The following is a 23661-nucleotide window of genomic DNA, read 5'->3' on the forward strand; positions in this document are numbered from 1 at the left end:
GCTAGTTTGGCAGAGGCTGGGACAGAGCAACGAGAGCTCATCCTGTCATGGGGATTCGAACCGCCAACCTTCCAATTAGCAAGCCCAAGAGGCTCAGTGGTTTAGACTACAGCGCCACCCGCGTCCCTTCTACGGGCTACTATAGAACACACTTCCCAGGCCTTATTTCAGGAGGAAGACATTGCCAGGAAAGCATGCAAGCAACTGAATCCTAGTGCTACTGTTAGAAGCCCATGACTTGAATTCTCTGTACGAAAAGCTTACCTGTTTTTTGAAAAGCTAGCATTACTTCCCAGCATCTGAGTTGGCAACTTCTTATGAATACCTAAGATTTTTTCAGTATAAGATTATTGAGGCAGGCAGAGCTCCAGCTTTAGCCTGAAGTAGCAGCATAGGAGCAGCTCCTCTATTTGAGAGACACCCACTAGAATTTTATAAATAGCAGCTAAATTAGATAGCTGTGGCCGTGTCTGCTTACGCCAGGGGTAGGCAACCTAAGGCCTGGGGGCCAGATGTGGCCCAATTGCCTTCTCAATCTGGCCCGTGGACGGTTTGGGAATCAGCATGTTTTTACATGAGTAGAATGTGTGCTTTTATTTAAAATGCCCCTCTGGGTTATTTGTGGGGCATGGGAATTTGTTCACTCCCCCCCCCCCAAAAAAAAAATATAGTCTGGCCCACCACATGGTCTGAGACCACATGGTGGACCGGCCTATGGCTGGAAAAGGTTGCTGACCCCTGGTTTACACCCACACAGGTAGCAATACACAAAATGCATTTTCCAGTCTCTTGGGATAAAAGTAGTGGTTGTGTTTTGATAGCAACACCAACCCTTTCTCTGCGACATGCCTCTCCCTTGTATTGGTACCACTGTATTATGGCAAGCAGCCATGCAGAATACACCTAATTTCCCTAGCAAGTAAATTTTAACATAGTTGAAATTGCCTGCCTAGCCAGTAATTCTGATGAACTCTGCTTACTAAATTTAAAATCTGTTCCAACTCATTAGTTAGCATCATTAGCCAAGGAGCAATAACAGCCAGCATGCAAGTAGTTACTCCATACTCCACACTGAGAACTAGCAATCTGATAAATCAGGGATGTGGTACTTGCTTTTCTCTTGAGACTGCAATTTCCATCCGCCCCACCCAGCTTGGCCAGTGGTCAGGGAGGAGGGAACTCTTGTCCAGGAGCACGGGGACAGCCATATGCTGTTCCTCAGTAGAAAGTTTTCATGGAAGCCTTTTGAAGACAGGTGTAAGCTGCAGTTTTTCAATCTAAACCAGACTTCTTATTTGTTCCAAAGTTGCTTTAAACAAGTTTGTCTACAGGTAAAAAATGGGCAATCAAGTATTCCTCATGTAAACATTTTCTCAAAGATAATGCATGGTGGCGGCGGCTGTAAAAATAAGACCTGCACACATGAATAATTCAAATTTGGACTCACGGCTAGTTGGGTATGTACTGCAAATCTTGAAATATTTTGTCGCCAATTTACTTAAGCAGAGGTGTACTCTGCAGTACCCAAATTTGTGTTTTGCCACAGGACCTCCTTGCTCCCATCACACTTAGTAGAAGTGAGGTCCCAATTTCTACTTGTCTGAGGCGTTTAGCACGGAGGCTGTCAGCTTTCACATGCCAGCATGGTTAATAGGATGCCTATCCAAAGTTTAAGATGTTAGGAATTTTTAAAGCTAAACAGAGCAGGCAGACGCAACTGTGCATGAGGCAACATCAAAATGCAGATGTGCATTAGACAGTCTATTTCAAAATAAAAGAACCCCTGCAACTGGTCATCTACAGAGGTGACATCTTAATTACTTGTCTCAACTCCCATTGTCTACCGCCTGCTGAATCTCCCCTTCCCTCCCTAGAGATGTTTAGGGCAAAGCAGAGCAGCTGAAGATTACTTCAGTGCAGGAAAATGAGACAAACTACACAATTAGGGTTTTATTTTTAGCACTCACATGGGTATGTGTTTTGTGCATGTGTCTTCTACCATGATTCCAGGGAGAGCCCTGCCTTGTTTTGCCAATACCAGCCTGCAGAACTGGCAAATTGTGTTCACACAAGATGAGCCACCAAAAGGACCTAGCTTCAGAGAAATTATGTCCACAACCAGAATCTGTCAGCCAAGGTTATCCTTAGCCAAAAGCACACATGGCCAATGGCCATGAAATGGGAAAGCAGCTCAAGTCTTTAGAAGGTTCTGCTCATGATTAGACCAAATTGGGAATGGGCTTCTGCTAGAGAAACACACCAGCTTGTTCACACATAGGGTTCTGGAAGATAAATCAAGCAAGTATGAAAATGTACTTCAGTAGTGTTGCCTCAAGTCACTACAACAGGGGCCCCGGTCTTCATTTGCTTTCCCTTTTTCTCTTCACCATTCCTTGCCCTTCTCCAGCCTCTGTTTAAGACTACAACTCCCATCAGTCCATGCACAATATGGTTGTGTGCTGGCTGGAGCTGATGGGGGTCATCAGTTGTAAAAGGCTGCGCTCTCCCACTGCAAAAGGGCGGAGGGGGGGCGGAATCATCAAGAATCCAAGGCCTTGCTCTGTCAGAAGAACAAATCTGAGAAGTGACTTATGAAGACTGCTGTGTAGCTGTCCTGGAATCAGCACACCAGATGAGTAATGTCAAGTCTTTTGTCATCACAGTGGCTTATTCTTTTGCCTTTGGGTTTTTCCTTTATCCAATTTTGGCTCAGCCAGCAATTACAAAGCAGCAAGTCAGTCAGTGCCACGGAGTGCAGCTTAAAAGATTACTCAAAGCATGGCTTCAAACACTCTCTGCATTAAGTCTTTCCAACAGAGAGCTGACAGGTTGGGACAGTAGGGGGTTTATGGCAGCACTAGAGTCAGGCCATAGTGCATCCAAGTACCGACACAGTGTTAAGAATGGCAGAAAGGTCAGTTATCAGACACCATTCCTGCTGAAATGCAAGTTGTGCAGGCCCAAAACCCAGGTCATGGTCTGCACCCCCATGCTATAATGGCAGCTGGAAGGGAAACGGGCTTGGGCCACCCTTGCCAGAACTAGGTCAGAGCTCCTTCTGCTCCTGGTTTGTAGTTAGCCTTTTCTACTCTGTGTAGGAGAGGCAGCCCCTATTCCCAACTGGAAAGAGGATGCTCTTCGGATCTGGGATGCTTCCACCTGGGAGGTGCAAGTCTTCTTGATGGGGGCATACAGTAGAAGCTTCCCTCATCAAGGGTTAGATAAAATGTGAGCCAAACTAGTGCTGTGGCAGCTGCTCAAATTCAAAACTGAAGCTCTGTTGCTTCAAAGCAGGGAAGACTGGGCCTAATGTAAGGAGCTTCGTATCCCATTGAAGGGCCCAAACAAAAAGTCATTAGCATCCAAGGCAAGGAGAAGGAGTCACCCCATTCCTGGCACCACCATGGAATGCAAAGGGACAATCTGCCAGTGACTGAAGTGGAAAAGTCAGGTGTGGAAGTTATAATGTGGAAAGTCAGGTGGCAACTATAGTCAAAGCAAACCATGTGAACCAGCTCCTCCTGCAAAGAAGAAATGTGCATTCCAAGAGTCAAAGTGGTCTTTTGGAGGAAGGAGGGAAGACAACAGCAGGGGTCTTCTGTGTTTGGGGTCTTTTGTTCTTTTGTTTCTTGTGCTTGCAGGCAACTGGGATTACCAGAGATTCCTCATCAGCACCTCATTCAGATTAGGCATTTCTTAGGAAACCATAAAATGATTTTTATTATTTACAAGTCCTAAAAAAATTCATCTCTCATACACACACACATACACACACTCTGTTTGATATATCAAATTAAGGATCTGGTAAACAACACTGTCCAAAATAATCTCTTTTCATATCAACATTTAAAAAGTAAAACACACACACACATAATATTTGGGGGACAGGGATTGTTTTTGTTTGTTTGTTTTTTAAAAACCCCAAAGTTTCCTTCTAAGCGCTTCCAAGGCCAAGTCCACGTGAAGAGTCTCCGTCCTCCTCACAAGATGAAAGAGAACTGGTCAGGACCTGGGGAGCCTCAGGCACGCGCTTTCATAAAGTCTGCAGACAAAAGAGAAGAGAGGCTGAGGTAGGTTGCTTAGCGGCTACCAGGAGCAGCGGTCACAGGCCTCTTGACCACTTTTCCTCAACCCAGTTTCAGCAGCTGCTTTACTCTCAAATTCAATGTTACCCTGAAAACTCATGCCTGGGTCGGCTGCCAGTTCTCAGGAACTTTTGCCTTCGTGTCTGTAGCAGCAACATGCACTACCATCACGAAGGGATTTCTCTCTCTCCTCTTTTTTTTCCTTTTTGAACATAGGCTCTCTCCAACACAAGCGCAGATAAAACGTATGCATTTTTGTTTTACCAGATTCGACCTGCTGCCTAAAGCAGCTCTTTAAAAAGTGTCTTAGAACAAAGGTTCATATGAGTAAATTCTCATCACCTGCGGCAGAGGGCAGCACTGTGTTTTTCTTCAGCCCATTGAGCAGATCAGGCCCTTCAATGTGAGGTGGGGAGGGAGGACGCCAGATCCCCTGCAGCAAATCCATCAAGGTCACAGCTCAGTTTCCATTGAGAGAGGTTTGCAAGCATAAAAACTCCACCCTTCTTCTCAGACTCCAACAGAAAAGCTGCCTGACTGCCAGGGGCAGCTGCTGCCACGTCCTCTTCCGCTCCTCTGCAACACAGCAAACTTGTTCTCCCTGGCCCATGCACTCGTCTTGCTGGGGCATTATTATCTACTGTTGACATGATTAACTCTGTTGTGCAGGCTGTTGAACTCTATTTCCTCTAGTATTCTCTCTAAGTGCTGAATTAACACCCGTTTTTTAAACCTAAGAGAAAGAGGGGGGGGGAAGGGGAGCAATTTAATGTGGGTTTTGCACTTCTGTTCCAAGTTCCCCCTCTGAAACAAACAACTGCCTCTACATTACTCTGCAGAACATATGCAGGGCCTAGGCTCACACACCCTCCTGTGCTTGGAATGTTAAGTCCTCCCATCAACCTACAAGCAAAAGAGGTTCCTCCCACCATCAAAGGCGGTGGTTTCAAAGAACATCATGCAGCACAACAGGCAAGATGCAAACAGGCCACTATCAGAACACATGCACATATCTGCTCAAGCTTTGAACATGTCATCTGGATACAAACCTTGCTGCTTCCTTGATAGCAAATTCAATGAAATATTTTTGAATTTCAACAGGGCCTTGAACTTCTTCAAGGAGAGAGAAAATCTTTTCGAAATCTACAATTAAAAAACAAAACAAAACGTGAGATCATGGTAGCATTATTAAGACCATCAGAATCCTGCCCTCAACCCTGCCCTGTGCTTCCAAGCAGTGGCTGCTATCTCAATCTCTCCCATGGTGGAATCTTTGCCCTTTTCAGACCCTCAGTGTCCTCCTAAAGGCCACTCCTCTTCTCTCCTGGGGCATAGCTGTTTGTGCAGGATCGCATGGGACAAGCCTGGAGATAAATGAGTCAGTCTGCTGCCTCGACTTGACCCTCCTCATTGGAGAAAAGACATTTTCTCCTGCTAGCACTGATTTCCTCCTCTTCCCTTTGTAACAGCACCCCACACCAAACTGACAAATCACTTTCTCTCGTGCTCACGTTCCACAGGTTTCTAAATGTGAATTCCACTATGATAGGCAGCTGCTGCCATTTACAGACGAACTCTACAATTACATTTCTGCCAACTCTAAAAAAAAAAAGGGGGGATCCTCACAAATTCCAAAAGGTGCCAAGCGAGACTGGCACCATAGCAAACGCCCCCCGCCTTCCCGGGAACTGAAGTGTCCCTGCAATAAATGATAGCGGCGGAGACTGAAATACCACGAGCTTCATCAGAGCCGCCTCCCATTTCACAACTGTGAAAAGTCGAGAGACAGCTTTTGGCTGCCCTGGCGCTCTTTCTGGGTTGGTGGGAGCAATGCAGGACCTCCCTTCGGACAACCCAGCCCCCTCTCCAACACTCACTTCTCCCGGGCTTCCGGACCTCCTTCATCACTTTGATTTTGATCACTTCGTTGCTCCCTTCGAACATGCTGGGTGTGATTTTCACCACATGGGGTGTGGTCCCGGGTGCGGATCCTGACAGGAGTTTTGGGTCCCCTGAAGACACACTGTAGCTGACAGGTCTGCGAAGCAGGGAGCTGGCGACAGGCCTGAGGTCCAGTCCGTCTTCCCCGAGGCAGTTCAGCTCACCGGACAGGGAGTCCACCTCGCTGGGCAGGTCGTCATCCATCAGGGCTGCGGGGGGCGGGGGGATCAAGGCCATCATGGGCACAGGCAGCCCGTCTCCCTGCTTGTCCAGGGACTGGAAGTGTTCAGCTTTCTTCTCACCGTTGCCATCCGGGACCATATTGCTATTTGCATCTGCCAGAAGAAAGAGCTCTCTTAGGGAAGTTTCCTAATGCTCAACGCCCTATCACAGGCACGCCCAACCAGCAGATCAGTGGACGTCTGTGGTAGATCACCGGCTCCCCCCCAAAAGTCAACAGCTTCGACCTGAACCCCCCCAAAAGGGACTTCCTGTTCCTTAAGAAAAGCTCAGGAACTTTGACACCTGAATGCCCCCAAAAGGGCCTCCCCGAACCCCTTAGGGATCTCCTTCTCCCTAAAAATAGCTCAACAACTTGGACCCCCCAAAAGGTGGTAGATCACTGCCAGTCTTCAACTCCGTGAGTAGATGGCAGTCTCTTGGGAGTTGGCCACCCCTGATTGTGTTTTTAATATTTGGTTGGGAGCCGCCTAGAAAGAAAGATAGATAAACTTTATTCGCATTAGCCAATGGCCATAGCAACATATAACAAACAATATATAAAATTAAAAAGACAACAACGGGTAAAAAGGGCCGCCTACAGTGGCTGGGAAAACCCAGCAGCATGGGCTGGGGTAGAAATAATAAATTATTCGTATTAGTAGTAGCTAAACACACAGCAGAAGGCACCTCCTAGGCGGCTCAAGATCCAACGTCTAGCAATGGGAGCACCACAGCAGAAAGCAAAAAATAGGACCTACACAGTTAATCAGTCAAGAAACAAAACTAACTAGGCTGCATTTAAACAACTCTTTCAGCAATGGTAAGGTGTAGCATGAATTAATTTTGATGGCAACCAACAGGAATGGCACCTGTGCTTTAAAAAACAAAAACCAACCTTTTGAGCCCTAATGGCCCTAAGATCAAGGTATCTAAAGGACCCACCCCAGGTCTCTTTGCTCCCAGGCAAACCAGGCCTGTTTCCTTACAGTGGTGGCCAAATTTGGCCCTCCAGCTCTTTTGGGACAATTCCCATCATCCCTGGCCACTGGTCCTGGGAGCGAGGGATGATGGGAGTTGCAGTCCTAAAACAGCTGGAGGACCAAGTTGGGCCACGCCTGATCTAGAGCAGTGTTCCCTGTTTAGGGAAGCTTTTAATGTTTAATAGGTTATTGTATTTTAATATTCTGTTGGGAGCCACCCAGAGTGGCTGGGGAAACCTAGCCAGATGGGCGGGGTATAAATAATAAATTATTATTATATATTATTATTATTATTATTACTATTCCTCCTCCCATCATCCTTAGCTACTGGTCCTGTTAGCTAGGGATGATGGGAGTTGTATTCCCAAAAGAGCTGGAGGGCCAAGTTGGGCCACCACTGCTTTACAAGCTCAGCTCTGGGATTCCATCAAGGTGGGAACAGGCTCCCCTTTTGTGGGTTCATCAGTGGCAACCCTTCTCTTTAAAAAATTAGTTTCTATTTTTTTATATAGTTTGTATTTGGTTCTTAAGGGGAGAGGGTCAGGGTTGCCAGGGAGTGTGCCCAGCCGACAGAATGGCTGGGGCACGTTCCACGGGGGGGGGGGGGGGTCTCTGGGACGCCCAATCTCAGTGCTCACGGACAGGGGGAGGAGTTACACTAAGACCAGACCCCATCATGACTGGATAGATAGTGGAATCAGCAAGGGAGACCCACACGACCTGTGCAATGCCAGGTCAATGATTCACAAGACTGCTGCCACCCACAACTTGAACATGGCTGAAGGACTTGACCTGGCCATGTGTGATGGACACTTGGTTTGATGAAGCAGACAGACCTGTCCTTGCCGCTGCTTGTGCACCAGGTTTCTTGTACACACAGCAACCTGGGTCATGTGGGCAGGGGTGGGGTCGCAGTGGTTTTTAGGGAGTCACTGGTTTGCACTGGGCGCCCTATTGGGAAGACCTAGTTCTCTGTGTGTTCCAGAAGCTAGGCAATAGGGGCAATGCAGAATGCCTTTCCTCCCCGCTGCACCAAGGATTCCCTGCCTGAGCTGCTTCAGGTCATGGCAGATGTTCTCCACAGAGCTGAGTGTGATGAAACAATCGCTGAGACGGCTAGAGCGCCGGTGGCAGAAAACTCATTCTGAATCAGACCAGACACGGGTTAGAATTCAACGTCGAGCCTACTGAGTGGTGACGGCGAAGAGGACTTACTTCACCGCCCCATTGCATCTGCAGAAAACAGCAGGAGGAGACTCAGGTGGTTCACATTTTCACAGAACCACCTTTGCCACCGGGGCCTTGTAAAGACCCCAAGATCTCCTACAATGATTTTGGAAAGTTTTTTGCAGATAAAGTCGCTCAGATTCAGAAAGGGATAGACTCCACTGTGGGATCAGGGATGGGGCGGGAGAGAGCTAAGAGTCCTGTCTAGTCGAGTTGTATGAATCAATTCCAATCAGTTCCACTCGCTTGGACGAGTGAAACCAACCACCTGTCTCTTTGATCCTTGCCCATCCTGGCTCATAAAAACAAGCTGGGAAGAGCTAGGCAATGGGATCCACTGGGTGGCAAATGCTTCCCTCTGTGAGGGCCACTAAAAGAGGCAGTCATTAAACAGCTTCTTAAAAAACATATTTGGACCCGGCCAATATGGCCAACTATCGCCCAGTCTCAAATCTTCCATTCTTGGGCAAGGGGATTGAGTGGGTGGTTGCAGAACAACTCCAGGCACGCCTGGAGGATGCAGACCATTTGGATCCCTTCCAATCAGGATCCAGGCCTCACCATGGGACTGAAACTGCCTTGGTCGCGCCTGTCGAGGATCTCCAGTGGGCTAGGGACAAAGGTGAGAGCTGTTTCCTAGTTCTGCTGGATCTCTCAGCGGCTTTTGATACCATCAATCATAACATCCTTCTGGACCGTCTAGAGGGGCTGGGAGCTGGGAGCACTGTTATACAGTGGTTCCGCTCCATTCTCCTGGGCCCTGTCCAGAAAGTGGTGTTGGGGGATGAGTGTTCAGACCCCTGGGCCCTCACTTGTGGGGTGCCTCTGCCCCTATGCTTTTTAACATCTACATGAAGCCTCTGGGAGAGATCATCAGGGGGTATGGGCTGGGTGTTCATCAGTATGCGGATGATACCAGCTCTGCCTCTCTTTCAAATTGGAACTAGTGAAGATGGTTAAGGTCCTGGAGGCGGTTGGAGGTTGGATGGTGGCTAACGGATTGAGGTTGAATCCTGACAAGACAGAAGTCCTGTTCTTCGGGGGCAGGGGAGAGGCTGGTATGGAGGACTTCCTGGTCCTGAATGGGGTAACTGTGTCCCTGAAGGACCAGGTGCGCAGCCTGGGAGTCATTTTGGACTCACAGCTGTCCATGGAGGTGCAGGTCAAATCTGTGTCCAGGGCAGCTCCATCTAGTACACAGGATGAGACCCTCCCTGCCCACAGACTATCTTGCCAGAGTGGTGCATGTTCTAGTTATCTCCTGCTTGGACTACTGCCATGCACTCTACGTGGGGCTCCCTTTGAAGGTGACTTGGAAACTGCAATTAATCCAGAATGTGGCAGCCAGACTGGGGACTGGGAGCGGCTGCCAAGACCGTGTAACACCGGTCTTGAAAGACCTACATTGGCTCCCAGTACCTTTCTGGGCCCAATTCAAAGTGCTGGTGCTGACCTTGAAAGCCCTAAACGGTCTCGGCCCAGTAGACCTGAAGGAGCGTCTCCACCCTCATCATTTGGCCTGGACACTGAGGTCCAGCGCTGAGGGCCTTCTAGCAGTTCCCTTCCTGCAAGAAGCGAGGTTACAAGGAACCAGGCAGAGGGCCTTCTTGGTGATGGCACCCTCCCGTCAGATGTCAAGGAAATAAACAACCACCTGATATTTAGAAGACATCTGAAGGCAGCCCTGTTTGGGCAAGTTGTTAATGACTGATCTTTTAATGTACTTTTAATCTTTTGTTGGAAGCTGCCCGGAGCATGCTTGGGGGAGGAGTTTTGTTTCAGTAAGTTAGCTTGCTTATTTATTATAGTGCTTCTGGGTATGTTTTATTACAATAGCGTCAAACAGTTCAATTCCTCTGCTTATAAAAATGATTCCAGAAGACAAAACCTCAGTGCACACAAGACCAAAATAAAAAAATTATAAAAAATGCATGTTTCACCGAAGTACACACATTGCCAAAAGCACATGAAGAGGCAGACGGCAATCGCTCAGGGAGCCTTTAGGAGGCTAAGCACAAATTACCATTGAAAGCTGGCATGGCTTTGAGGGTGGTGTTGGCTGGTGCCCCTGAAGCAGAAGGGGGGCCCTTCCCACTGACATGGTTGGCTATTGCTGGTGGAGACTGGGGCCGCCTCAGCAGCGGGGACATGCTGCGCCTCCTTTTCAGAGAAGCTGGCGTGTTGGGCTCTCCTGGGCGCTTGATTTTGTTCTGAGGACCAGCGACAAACTCGTCTGCTTCATCAATCATCATGCCCTGGAAGACACATCATCACCCGTTAAGAACAATCCGCAGTGTTCTTCTTCTTCTTCTTTTGTAAGAAAGGGGCAACTCCACTCACTCACGGGCCATGAGAAATTGCCGGGGGGAAGGGGACCCCGTGAAATCGGCCTACCTTCTTATCCTGCTTGAAAGGGTTCCCAAAAGTATGGAGTCTTTTGGGCTGGTCTGGGTCAATTTCTCGTAGAGGAGCGGGCATCATCTTGAGATATTCCTGGTAGTTCCCCATCTGAGCCACAGGAACACTATGAAGGCAGTCTGCAGCAGAAACAGAAAGGACACCACACTTCATTTCCAGAAGACTGAAACTTCCCTAAAGGCTCATTCCACATCATGTCAATGCGGTCATGTCACCCACCATCTTGGGATTTGGATGAAACTTGGTGTACACACCCTTCCCTTATGGTTGAAAGAAATCGCCTTAAATTCCCCCCCCCCTCAAACGGTTTAAATTTTATAGCACTTCAAAATTTCAAAAAAAATAATAATTATAGTACTTCAAAATTTCAAAAACCTCGAGACCCTCAGCACATGTACATTTTATTTTATTTTTCTCCATAAAAAGGCATTTATAAAATCTTTTGAGTACTGGTGTATTTTTTCCTGAAATCCTCATCCTCTTATTGACCTCTGTGTAAAATTTCAAAGAGATCTGATCATTGGTTATGAAGGAAAAAACCTTGGAGCATGCTGGGAGATGTAGTCCCGGGGGGAATTGCAAAAAAAGCACCCGAAAACAAAATGGGGGGGGGGAATGGTGATCACGCCAATCCAAGCAGTGATTGCAGAACCATACATGGGCCGGATCCAGAGGGCGATTGGGCTGGATCTGGCCTGCGGACTGTGGTTTAACAGCCCCTGACCTAAAGGAACCAAACTTCAACCTCAATTCAGTGCCACACCAACACAGCACCCACCTTCGTCTTGGCCAAGAATGAGCTTGTGTGTTTTCAGCAGGTTCGTCCTCATGCGGGTCAGCTGGTCTAAAAGGCTGCGGCGAGGAATATCGTAAGCGTTCCTGTAAGCCTGTGGCTTCAGATCCTGTTTGTCGTCAAAACAAAACAGATCATTTGCAAAGATGGAAGCTGCAAAGCAAGCAGTTTGTTTCCCCTTGGCACCATGTCACACCCACATTGTTTATTTTTTAATATATATAATATTTTTTATTAGTTTTTGCAAATATTTTCAAAGTAACATTCAATTGCTATATAATATAGAAAACCTTTGGCAGCAACAGCCTGAGACTTCCCTCCTCCTCGACTCATGGTTTCCCCACTTACTATCTAATACTGCATTTTGGAATTATAATTATTACTATTAAATCCTAACTGTCAATCAACCATTTTTAAATTATAAAAGTGGTGTCTTGGTTTGCATAAGTTTTAGATTACAAACACGTCAAACCCGGAAATGCGGTTCCCGGTTTGCAACCGTTTTTTGGATGACAACCCTTTTTTTTTTTTTGGATTACAAACAAATTTTGGGGGGAGGCCCCATCGGCGAAAGCACACCTTGGGTTACAACCTGTTTTGGTTTACAAACGGACCTCCGAAACGGATTGTGGTTGTAAACCAAGGTACCACTGTAATTGATAGTCCACCTTACAAAACTTCTTGCAACCCTACCACCACTGGGCTAATAATATCCTTGCTGCAGTTCTTGCAGATAAAAAGGCTTTTATCTTGCTTATGAATTTCATTACCTACAATGCTTAATAAGAAGGCTTCTGGTGTGTTTTTTCAACAAATGTTTATTTTCAACATTTTAAAAAGTTTATAATAAATCATTTCCCATAAAGCCTTCGCCTCCTTACAGACCCACTACATAAAGTTAAAAACAGGCATGTCCAAAGTCCATTGCGGGGCAATCCAGCCCGCTGGCTGGTTTAACCTGGCCCCTGTGGCAGTTTATTTCCTGAGATAAAATCCAAAAAAAAAAGCTCAACTTCAATCCTAAAAGCAGCGCAACAACTCCAACCCTAAAAAACCCCTCAAGAACTTGAATCCTAAAAAAAGCTCAACTTTGGGGTAAAATCCTAAAAGCAGCTCAACAGCTTGAATCATCAAAGAAGCTCAACAACTCCAGCCCTTCAAAAAGCTCAACAACTTCAATCCTACAAGAAGCTCAACAACTTCAATCTTAAAAAAACCTAAACTACTTCAATCCTAAACAATGCTCAAGAACTTTGGTCGGCCCCCACGGCCCTTCACTCCATCCAATCTGGCCCTCTTTGGAAAAAGCTTGGACACAACTGGTTAAAATCACCATCCTTTCCATTTTTTCTTCCCCTCCATTCCCCCCTTTTTTTCTTTTCTTTCCAATCCTGACGATGACTCCGTTTCATATGCTTGAGCGAATGTCGCTGCACACCCACCTTGTTGAAGAGCCCTATGTGGAAGCCGGCAAATTCCTTTGCGCTTGTTTCGGACAGCCTGAGCGGAGATTCCCCCGAGATCCCTCGAAGAAGCTGTTTGAAATCCCGGTTCTGGATCGGGGAGAGGCCGCTGGAGTGGTTCTTCACTTTAATGCCAGTCTCCTGCGGGGCTTTCTTGCCCACCGACCCTATGATCCGCTCTGACTCGATTTTCGTCTATGACAAAAGCACACAGCACGTTAAGCAAACAGCAGTGCAGACGACTCTAGCGTAAAGCAAATTCTGGCCGCCTCAAAAGGCAACCCAAGCCTGCTGTCTACATGCTGAAAGAGTTGCAGAGGTCAGCAAGCTTTTTCAGCAGGGGGCCGGTCCACTGTCCCTCGGACCTTGTGGGGGGGCAGACTAGATTTTGGAGGGGGGGATGAACGGATTCCTATGCCCCACAAATAACCCAGAGATTATTTTCAATAAAAGCACACATTCTACTCATGTCAAAACACCAGGCAGGCTGCACAAATCACCCAGAGGTGCATTTTAAATAAAAGGACACATACTACTCATGTCAAAACAAGCCAGGGGTGATGGGAATTGTAGTCCCCAAACAGCTGGAGGGCCAAATAGGCCACCAGTGGACTTGATTTTCACTGGACAATAAGGCCCTTGCGTGAGTATTTCAAGATGCTTCGCCTGGAGGGGAAGGCCGATTTTCTAGAACTGCAGGCATGATACTCAAATGATGTTTCCAAGCTCTCCAAAATCAGCAAAATCCACCCTTGTTGTGTGTGAGCTGAATCCTTCCATCCTCCTTGTCTGTAGGAAGGAGAAAGCTTTAGCCGGCATTTACCACACTTTTCCATCTATAGGACGCCCCCATGTATAAGACTTTTGGGGGCCTCAAAATTTAGAAAATAGGGGGGATTGAGCTTTGGGGCGAGGACTATGTGGGGGGAATGCCGAAAATCACTCACCTACCAGAAGGCAGTGCACAACCGCTCACGTCACAGAAACCACCTATGAGCTATCCGGCTTGCTGCCAATCATGCTCCTGCTTGCGGCGGCAAGGGCAGCTGTCTATTGGCTACAGCAACAGGATTGGGAGGGCTAACAGTAGCAACCGGGCAGCTGCGACGCAAGTGGCTGTGTGCCACATTCCAGCAGGTGAGCAGTTTCTGGCATCCCCTCCCCCAACAATCAAGCAGCAAATGCCAAAATTGCCCACCCACCGGAACAAAGCAGAAGCCTGAGATTTTCAGCGGTGATTTGCTTCTTCATTGTTTTGGGGGGGGGGGGGGAGTGGATGCCGAAAATCGCGAGCGACGCATGTGGTTGTGCGCTGCGTTCTGGCGGGTGAGCCATTTTCAGTATCTGCCCCCCACAAATGACCAAGCAGCCAATCGCCGCTTACAAGCTCGCGCCAAAAAACCATTCGCCTGCTTAGCACTACTCGTGTATAAGACGACCCTGAATTTTGAACCCCATTTTTGTGTCAAAAAAACCTCATCTTATACATGGAAAAAATCGGTAACAACTGGTTACTCTATTTAATGTTAGGCAAAACCAGAACAGGAAGAAGCACTGGTCGCGTTTCTTAAATACCACAGGGAAAGGGCGAATTTGAGCAAGGGAAAGAATAGCACAGGTTTCTTCAACCTCAGCCCTCCAGATGTTTTGAGACTACAATTCCCATCGCACCTGACCACTGGTCCTGCTAGCTAGGGATCATGGGAGTTGTATGTCAGGGAAGAGTTAGAAGTTTTCAGTTTCTCAGAGGGAGAAAGCATTCCCCAAGGGGGGGGGGAGGAGAGCAGTGAATCTAATAGAAGGGAGCAAGAGGAAGAATAGGGAGGGACCGGCTGTTCCCAGGAAAGGCCAGGGTTCAGTTCTAGCTCAGATTCGGAGGAGGGGAGATACAGGCCAGCTCTAGCCAGGAGGTTAGAAAAAAGAGCGGGAAAACAAAGGGAAGGGCGCCTTCGCTATTTTGAGAGTGGCTGGTCATGGAGAAGCAGAGCTCAGAAGGGATCTGAAAGAAGTGACTCTGAGGAATAATATTTAAGAACCGTTTATAAGATTGTTTTGTTAATACGCAATAAAAGAACAAGAAGCGTTTGTGTGGTGATCTGAAGAGGACAACGACCAGGCCTGACATTGTAGGCCCCAAACAGCTGGAGGACTGAGGTTGAGGAAGCCTGGAATAGCCTATGGGTAGGCAAACTAAGGCCCGGGGGCTGGATCCAGCCCAATCGCCTTCTCAATCCGGCCCGCGGACAGTCCAGGAATCAGTGTGTTTTGACATGAGTAGAACGTGCCCTTTTGTTTTAAATCCACCTCTGGGTTATTTGTGGGGCATAGGAATTCATTCATCCCCCCCAAAAAAAATCTAGTCCAGGCCCCCACAAGTTCTGGGGGACAGGGAACCGGCCCCCTGTTGAAAAAGTTTGCTGACACCTGGAATAGCACTTCTTTGATGTTACAGATTTAGGTAGCCCTTATGAAAACTGGGTTCAGGAAGACAGGCCTTTGGCCACCAGCCACATAAGACTGGACAGCTGCCACTCTTTCAAATCATCCGCAATGTTGACTGCAATGCTCATTAGCAGCAAACAACTAAGAACACACAACAAGTAAGCTGAATTGTTGTCTTCCTCTTCTTCAGTAACTTCTTCCAGCAGCCCCCCACCACCACTTACATCAGCCTTCCTCAACCTCGGCCCCCCTGCTGTTTTAAGACTACAATTCCCATTATCCCTGATCACTGGTCCTGCTAGCTCAGGATCGTGGGAGTTGGGAGGTCAAAAACATCTGGAGGGCCAAGGTTGAGGAAGCCTGACTTACATGAAAACGGAAACGCAGGCCAGTCTTTACCCATCTCAAAAAACGGGGGGGGGGGGGGGGACATTCCTTAAGCAATGCATTTATACAACCAGAGCAAAACACACTAAAAATAAAACAAATCATCATCATAGTCATCACCATCAATGTACTTCTGATTGCAAAGGTTTTGTCGATACTACCTGTTGGCTGAGTTTTTTAAGGTAAGAGATAACACTGTAACTAAGTCCACAATCTAAATTATCTGATATCAGATTTGGAGCTCCCATCATCCTTAGGGCTTTCTTTAACGGCTATAAGGAAAACAAAACAAAAAAGAGTAAGAAGAGGGTCAAAAATATTCTTTTTTCTTTTTTAAAAAAAGTTTTTCCGTTGTTTTTTTAAAGTTCCTCGCAGATCAGTGTTACGTCAAGCTAAGGCAGGCATAGGCGACCTCGGCCCTCCAGATGCTTTGAGACTACAATTCCCATCATCCCTGACCACTGGTCCTGCTAGCTAGGGATCAGGGGAGTTGTAGGACAAAAAACATCTGGAGGGCCAAGGTTGAGGAAGCTTGGCATTGACGCTTTGGGAAGTGAGGTGGGTTTCAGCTGGTTCGCCAGCGGGCATCGGGCTACACTGCGAGCGTGGTGCTTTGCAGTACAGCGCCACCAGCTGATTCCATACAGAGGCGAGAGTCCCTGATTGCTGGGATATGGCAAGTCCACACAGCGGCGTCTTGCCCAAGCGATGAGGGAGGTTTCTGCCGCTTCCACCGCGCCCCCCAGCTCAGCCCTTTGTTAAATGAGATTTATCCGGGGGCAGAGGAGGGCTTCACTAGGAGCTTTTCCACACTGCCAGTCGCAGCAAAGAAGTATTCCCAAGGGGAGGAGGGAGAGCCGAAAGAATAAATGCTGGACTTGCGCTGGATAGCCATCCAAGGACGAGGGGCCAGTAAGTCGTGCTAAGCTGCAAAGTATTTTTGGTTTTTGAACCCTGGCCTGTGGGCTGTTTGGTTTCCAGCAGAAGACACGTAAAAACCGCTCTGCCAAGGACAGCCAGCCACCAATTCATTTATTTAGGGCCACTGAGTTTGGAAGAGGTACGTACCAGCAAGTAGTAGGGAGGCATGGTTTTTAAGTAGTTGTCCAAAGATTGCCGCCACTTTGGATTGGGCTTCAGCTTGTGAACCTTAAAAAAGTCATCTGCACGGAGGAGAAAGAAGACCAGTCACCTGCATGCCCCATGTTCCAGTCATAGTATCCGAGCAGAGTCATGCTCCGCAGGAACGTCCCTTGAGAACAACAATCTGGAGAGTTTTTATGCTTCCATGGGCTTTTCTCTCTCTAGCCTCTCTCCTCCTTATATATCCAGTTTTGATACAGGCAGTGGAAGGGATCCACAGAGCCAAAAATTAAGCTGTATCTTAGCAGAGTAACAATCACAGCTTTGAATGAAGGGAACCAGCAGTGCTCAGTCTGAAGACCTCTGAAGTCCTAAACAACTTAAGATTCTCCTCGTTTTAGATGCCAACACATTCCGTATATTCCCCTTACAATCCCATGCAAAGGGGAGAGCCCACACTTTGAACTATTAATTCTGTGGTACTGTTGAAAGTGAAATGTTTTAAGTGTGTATTTACCATATTTTTCCATGTATCATATGACCCCTATTTGGGGGGCACAAATTTATGGAAATGGGGGGAGATGATGACCCCCAGTTTTTTAACATTCTTTTAGGCAGTGGTTTCCAAACTTTTTTCAAAGAGGGCCAGATTTTATGAAGTGAAGGGCTGTGGAGGCCGACCAAAGTTGTTGACCTTTTGAAGTTGTTGAGCTTTCTTTAGGGTTTTACCCCAAAATCAATAACCCCCCTCCCCACACTCACAATTTAAAGGCCTTAGATTGGGGTGCCCAAACTTTTTTCAAAGAGGGCCAGATTTGATGATGTGAACATGCATGAGGGCCAACCAAAGTTGTTGAGCTTCTTTTAGGATTGAAGTTAAGGTTTCTTTAGTATTTTACCCCAGGAAATAAACTGCCACAGGGGCCAGATTAGGCCCCCGGAACGGATTTTTGGAGAAGCCTGTTTTAGAGTAAAAAATAACCTAGTATTTTCCACAAAAAAAAGTATGGTAAGTTATGATACTAAGTATCTGAGAAACTATTCCCAGCAGAAGCTTGACCCAAAACAAGGTACCCTACATGTGCCATTATTGAGACTGGCAAAATTCCTTGTACAGTGGTGCCCCACAAGACAAACGCCTCGCAAGACGGAAAACCCACTAGACGAAAGGGTTTTCCGTTTTGGAGGCGCTTCGCAAAATGAATTTCCCCATGGGCTTGCTTCGCAAGACGAAAATGTCTTGCGAGTTCCTGCGGGTTTCCCCCCCCTTTTCCTAAGCCGCTAAGCCGCTTATCAGCTGATCCGCTGATAAGCCACTTAACAGCTGATTGCTAAAAGCCGCTAAACCGCTAATAGCGCTAATCCGTCAATGGGCTTGCTTCGCAAGACAAAAAAACCGCTAGACGAAGAGAATCGCGGAACGGATTCTTTTTGTCTTGCAAGGCACCACTGTAGCTTAATTCCTGGAAGAATCCAAGGGTTATTTGACAGAAGGGGTACCACTCAGAAGAGTGGCCACACATCCAACAAATAGCACCTATTGAACAAGGAAGGCTGATGCAGACAAAAATAGAGTCCTCTGATGTACGATTCTTTCTACATGAATGTTGGGGAAAGAATTTTTTAACGGATTGGAGTCAGGAGGAACCTCACAGTTGTGCTTTTTTGGGGGCAGAGAAACAAGAGGAGATCGCTTCAGGACACAATGAGCTGCACCAAAGCAATTCAAAGCCTCTGGAAAGCCCCAGGCGATTCATGAAGCCTGCCTGAGCATTTCCCCAAAACCTTCTATTAAAGAGTTGTGGGGAAGGGGGCACGGAAGAGCAGGTTCAGCAGAGCTTGTGTTTTTAAAATGCAGCCACCATAAATATATGCCTCCAAGAAGCAAATGGGATTAGAACCTTTCAAGAAATGGTTCGGGAAACAAGAACAACTCTGTATGGGTGTGCGAGTGTGTTCTTCCAGAGAGGCGAGAAATAGCTCAAGGCGCATGCACTTCTATATTATGGTTACCAGATGATCCCGTTTCCCGGGGACAGTCCCTGGATTTACAAATCTGTCCCCAGACGATATCCGGCAGTGGCGCGTCAAGGTCGGGGCTTGCCTCTTTTTTCTCCCTCCTCCTCTCCTCCTTCTCCCTGCGTTGGCTCTGGGGTTTTCCTGGCCCTGGAGCGCCACTGGGCAGCCAGCTGGATGCTCTCACCCCCGGCTTGATTTGGGTCGCAGGGGGCAGGTCAGTGGTTCCCCCAGTTGATGCGCCGGGTGTCATTTGCTCCTTGGCAGTGGCGGCGGCAGCCTCAGTAGCCTGGTAGTGCAATTGGCTCCAGTGGCTTCTGGAGCTGCTCACTGCTGTGGCACCTGCCATTTTGCCTCACCTTAAGTCCCTGTGTGATGTGTCTTCTGCCATTGAACCAATCACGCAATGTTCATTTCCTACTAATAAATCTACAACGCTTAAAATATAAATCCGGGGACATGAAATGAAATCCAGGGATGGATGTTGTCAAGGGACAGGTTTGTAAATCCGGCGACTTTCCCTGGGAAACCGGGCCGCCTGGTAACCATATTTCTTGCCTCTCTGGAAGAACACACAGCCCCATACGGAGTTGTTCTTGTTTCCTGGACTACTTCTTGAAAGGTTCTAATCCCATTTGCTTCTTGGAGGCATATATTTGTGGTCCCAGGAACATCTGGTAACCATATTCTAGTCCTCTCTGGGATGCCTTCTTCCCCGTGTGCCCCCTTTGGAAATGTGCGCCCCCAGCTCACAAAGCCCAATGAAAAACGGGCGACACAACGCTGCTGCAAAAGACTATGCAGGCACCAACGTCCTGAAAGAAGGGAAAAGAATGGAGGTTGAACCTTACTCCAATTAAGGAAGGAGCTACGAGTCGAGGAGGTGAGCAGCGTCAAACATGCCCACGAAGCAGGCGGCTCTCCTCCTCTGCTGCAGAGAGAAAAAGGGAGAGGGCGGGTATAAAAATCCCTCTCCTTCCAATGGAGCCGCCTGCAACCCTCGAGGAGCTCCGGCCTCCCGTCCCACCTAAGAAAACGGCTGGCAAGTAAACACCGCGGGCGGACAGGCTCCCTTTCCTGCTCGGCTGCACCAAGACACTCTGCACCACACTCACCTAGCAGAGGGAGAAGGACAGGGTAGTTGTACGGCATGACAAAGAGATTGACGCACGTCAGAGTGGTGCTGGCTTTCAGGTATCCAAAGGGGTGGCCCAGTTCACTGTACTTGCCACTGGTGCTCACAAACACCTGGAGAACGACAAAGGAAGAGGCAAAAGTTTAGCACATGCAAGGGACTGCTGGCCTTCGGAGGAATTCAAAACATCCTGGCGTTTTCACAGACGTGCCGTGGCATGTGTTTTTTGCAATAGTCACAGCGCAATTGTTTTCCCCCTTCTCTCAGAGGCTCAGGGGAGGAATCCTGGGCAGTTTACTTGTTTTTTGCCCATTTACGGTCCTGCAAGACACAGAAAAGGAAGTTTCCTGGCTGAACAGAGCTACCAACGCACAAAGCTTTCTACCAAGAGTCAAACCAAGCGTCCAATAATTACACTATCTATAATAAAATCACTCTTATTCCTTTATGGACAGCTGTTACCTCAGGACAGTACCACCAGTTAATATGATCATGAGAAAAGCAGCTGGTCTGCATGACATTCTGATTCAAGCTGACGGGGGAAAACCCACAAAAGCTGACTGAACTTCTTGTAAATTCACTTTGTTTGATCGGTGGGTTTTATGTATTTGCTATACTATGCTGTGATCTGCCCTGTAATTATGATTGGAAGAAAGAAAATGTTATGAATGTTATGTGGCCAACTCCTGAGAGACTGCAATCTACTCATAGAGTTAAAAACTGGCAGTAATGGTGATCTACCCCCTATTTTGGGGTTCAGGTCAAAGCTGTTGAACTTCTTTTAGGGAGGAGGAAAGCCCCGTTTTTCGGGGTTGAAGGGCAAAAATGTTGAGCTTTTATAGGGGAACCAGTTGTTGAGCTTCTTTGGAGGGAGCCAGTGATCTACCACAGACATCCAGTGATCTACCGGTAGATCACGATCTACCAGTTGGACATGCCTGTTATAAATGAATTGCTGAATATACTCAAGCAGTAATATTCCTATTGTTGTTGTAACACATTTATGAATCAGCAGGCGAGCCTATGATGGCTCTGAGGCAGCTCCACATTAATTGACATCAGTCTCACTACAAACCCAATTCCAGTCCACAGAACAATATGTAGGGGAACCCTTCGGATGTTGCTGAACGTCTGGAAGGCTGAAGGTTCACCACCCCTGGACTAGAGAGTGCATCAAAGCTTCTAATCACCTAAAATTTAAAGTGCTTAGATAGGTCCTTTTACAGTGGGTCCTCCAGATAGGGCGCTTCTACACTTCCGGGTTTGCTGCATTCGCAACAGGAAAGTTGCGTTACCTTCGGGGTCCACTGTATTATTCCTTGATGTTGGGGTACAGCTATTAAGGAACTACTGCACTTTTCAGTGGTATTGGCCCCACTTGTCCAGATGGTGGGCTATTATTAAAATCAGATCTTCACTGCCTGAAGCACAACTGCGGCCCCTGCCTCTCCTCTCTCGGCCCTCGGAGAGTGAAAGGGTGCGTTGTTCTGGGTGGGAGACAACAGGGTGCCTCAGGGCTCCACCCCCCCGGCTTTTTAACGTTGACATGAAGCCGCTGGGAGAGATCATCATGGGGTTTGGGCTAGGGGTTCATCCATATGTGGATGACACCCAGCTCTACCTCTCTTTTAAATCAGAACCAGTGAGGGCAGTGAAGGTCCTGTGTGAGTGTCTGGAGGCGGTTGGAGGATGGATGGCGGCTAACAGATTGAGGTTGAATCCTGACAAGACAGAAGTACTGTTGTGTGTGAGCAGCTGTGGGGGGGGACTCCCTGGTCCTGAATGGGGCAACTGTGTCCCTGAAGGACCAGCTGCGCAGCCTGGGGGTCATTTTGGGCTCACCTCTGTCCATGGAGGTGCAGGTCAATTCTGTGTCCAGGACAGCTGTCTACCAGCTCCATCTGGTATGCAGGATGAGACCCTACCTGCCTGCAGACTGTCTCACCAGAGTGGTGCTTGCTCTAGTTATCTCCCGCTTGGACTACTGCAATGGGCTCTACGTGGGGCTCCCATTGAAGGTGACTCAGAAACTGCAATTGAATGCGGGAGCCAGACTGGGGACTGGGAGCAACCGCCGAGACCACATAACACCAGTCTTGAAAGACCTGCACTGGCTCCCGGGACGTTTCCAATCACAATTCAAAGGCCCTAAACAGACTTGGCCCAGTAGACCTGAAGAAGCGTTTCCATCCCAGATGCCGGGGTTCCTTTCCCAAGGGCCTTCTGGCAGTTCCCTCCCTGCGAGAAGCAAGGTTACAGGGATCCAGGCCAAGGGCCTTCTTGGTGGTGGCGGCCACCCTGTGGAACATCCTCCCCTCAGATGTCAAAGGAATAAACAACTATCGGACTTTTAGAAGACATCTGAAGGCAGCCCTGTTTAGAGAAGTTTTGAATGTTTGAAGTTTTATTCTGTTTTTAGTGTTCTGTTGGAAGCCACCCAGAGTGGCTGGGGAATAAATAATAAATTAATAATTATTAATAATAACAGACCACTCCACTGCCAGCCCTTGGGAGGTCAAACCAAACAGCCACAGGTTCTTGCTAAGAACTGGTGGGTTTGGGAGGAAGAGGAGAAGACACACTATATTCGAGAACAACCCCAGGTGTTGGAGGCTGTAGAAGCAGCCACAATTTCATTGCATTTGGATTTTTTTTTTTAGATCTTATGGGGCTCCGGAGATCTTTCCAGGTTCAAATGTGGGGTGAAATAAAACAGCACCACCAATTCATAGACCGAAGAAACATACATGGCTAGAACCAGCTCTGCAGAGCTACACTTCTAGGAAGGCCATTGTGGGTTTGAAGCCCAACCACAGCGAGATTATTACTTGCAAAGAATTGGAACGGAAATATCCCCACAATGGAAGATTGGAGATGTAAATTAAATGAATTTATAAAATTAGTAAATTTAACAGCAGCCATAAGGTATCAGACATGCCAGAAATTAAGGACAGAATGGCAAAGTTTTGAATTTACATGAAAAAACTCTAAGGGTAATATGTTGATATGTATAGATTAAGTTTGCAAAGTGAAACTAGAAAAAAGTTATATATTGGGAGTATTGGGGGTGAGAAAATGCGTGAGGGCCGACCAAAGTTGTTGAGATTCTTTTGGGATTGAAGCTTTTGAGCTTTTTTTAGGATTTACCCCAAAATTGAGCTTTCTTTAGAACTGAAGTTTTTGAACTTGGGGGGGGGGTTGAAGCTGTTGAGCTTCTTTTAGGATTTTACCCCAAAGTTGAGCTTTCTTTTAGGATTGAAGTTGTTGAGGGGTTTTTTTTGGACTTTACCCCAGGAAATAAACCGGATTAAACCGACCAGCGTGCCAGATTGGGCCCCCGAAACGGACCTTGGACATGCCTGCTTTAGAACAACCAAATGAAATTTCTTCATCACATAGATCTTGGCGCAAATTGAGCTTTGACTTCCTCCCGTCCCCCTCCCTGACTTCCAGATGAGGCCCCTGGAAC

The 23661-nt window shown here is 47.5% G+C and overlaps 1 protein-coding gene and 2 long non-coding RNA genes across 6 annotated transcripts in view; 2 read left to right on the forward strand and 1 right to left on the reverse strand.

The window, feature by feature from the left end:
* The first annotated feature begins 826 nt into the window (after positions 1-826).
* Positions 827-3910, forward strand: LOC307208348. Its single transcript, XR_013835117.1, has 2 exons — positions 827-3446; positions 3480-3910. It is a non-coding gene; the product is annotated as an uncharacterized lncRNA (long non-coding RNA).
* The window catches only part of LOC307208192 (integrator complex subunit 6-like), a 37926-nt gene continuing 17957 nt past the window's right edge, over positions 3693-23661 (reverse strand). Inside the window, exons 9-19 of one of the 4 annotated variants that reach the window (XR_013835033.1) lie at positions 20173-20305; positions 17027-17121; positions 16120-16230; positions 13109-13324; positions 11652-11775; positions 10850-10992; positions 10479-10710; positions 5963-6361; positions 5135-5228; positions 4428-4818; positions 3693-4042 (exon numbers count right to left, since the gene is read on the reverse strand). Coding sequence is in view for 2 of the 4 variants with exons in the window: in XM_079962702.1 (XP_079818828.1) it covers positions 4719-4818; positions 5135-5228; positions 5963-6361; positions 10479-10710; positions 10850-10992; positions 11652-11775; positions 13109-13324; positions 16120-16230; positions 17027-17121; positions 20173-20305 (1647 nt within the window). In the remaining 2 variants the exon portion in view is untranslated. Of the gene's footprint in view, positions 4819-5134; positions 5229-5962; positions 6362-10478; positions 10711-10849; positions 10993-11651; positions 11776-13108; positions 13325-16119; positions 16231-17026; positions 17122-19908; positions 19989-20172; positions 20306-23661 lie in introns of those variants that run through there. The other 3 variants (XR_013835032.1, XM_079962702.1, XM_079962703.1) reach the window with 3 other exon arrangements.
* Positions 13323-16062, forward strand: LOC307208308. The gene is made up of 2 exons (XR_013835063.1): positions 13323-14842; positions 15260-16062. It is a non-coding gene; the product is annotated as an uncharacterized lncRNA (long non-coding RNA).

The sequence above is a fragment of the Podarcis cretensis genome (assembly GCF_951804945.1).
Source record: "Podarcis cretensis genome assembly, chromosome: Z".
Classification (NCBI taxonomy): Eukaryota; Metazoa; Chordata; class Lepidosauria; order Squamata; family Lacertidae; genus Podarcis; species Podarcis cretensis.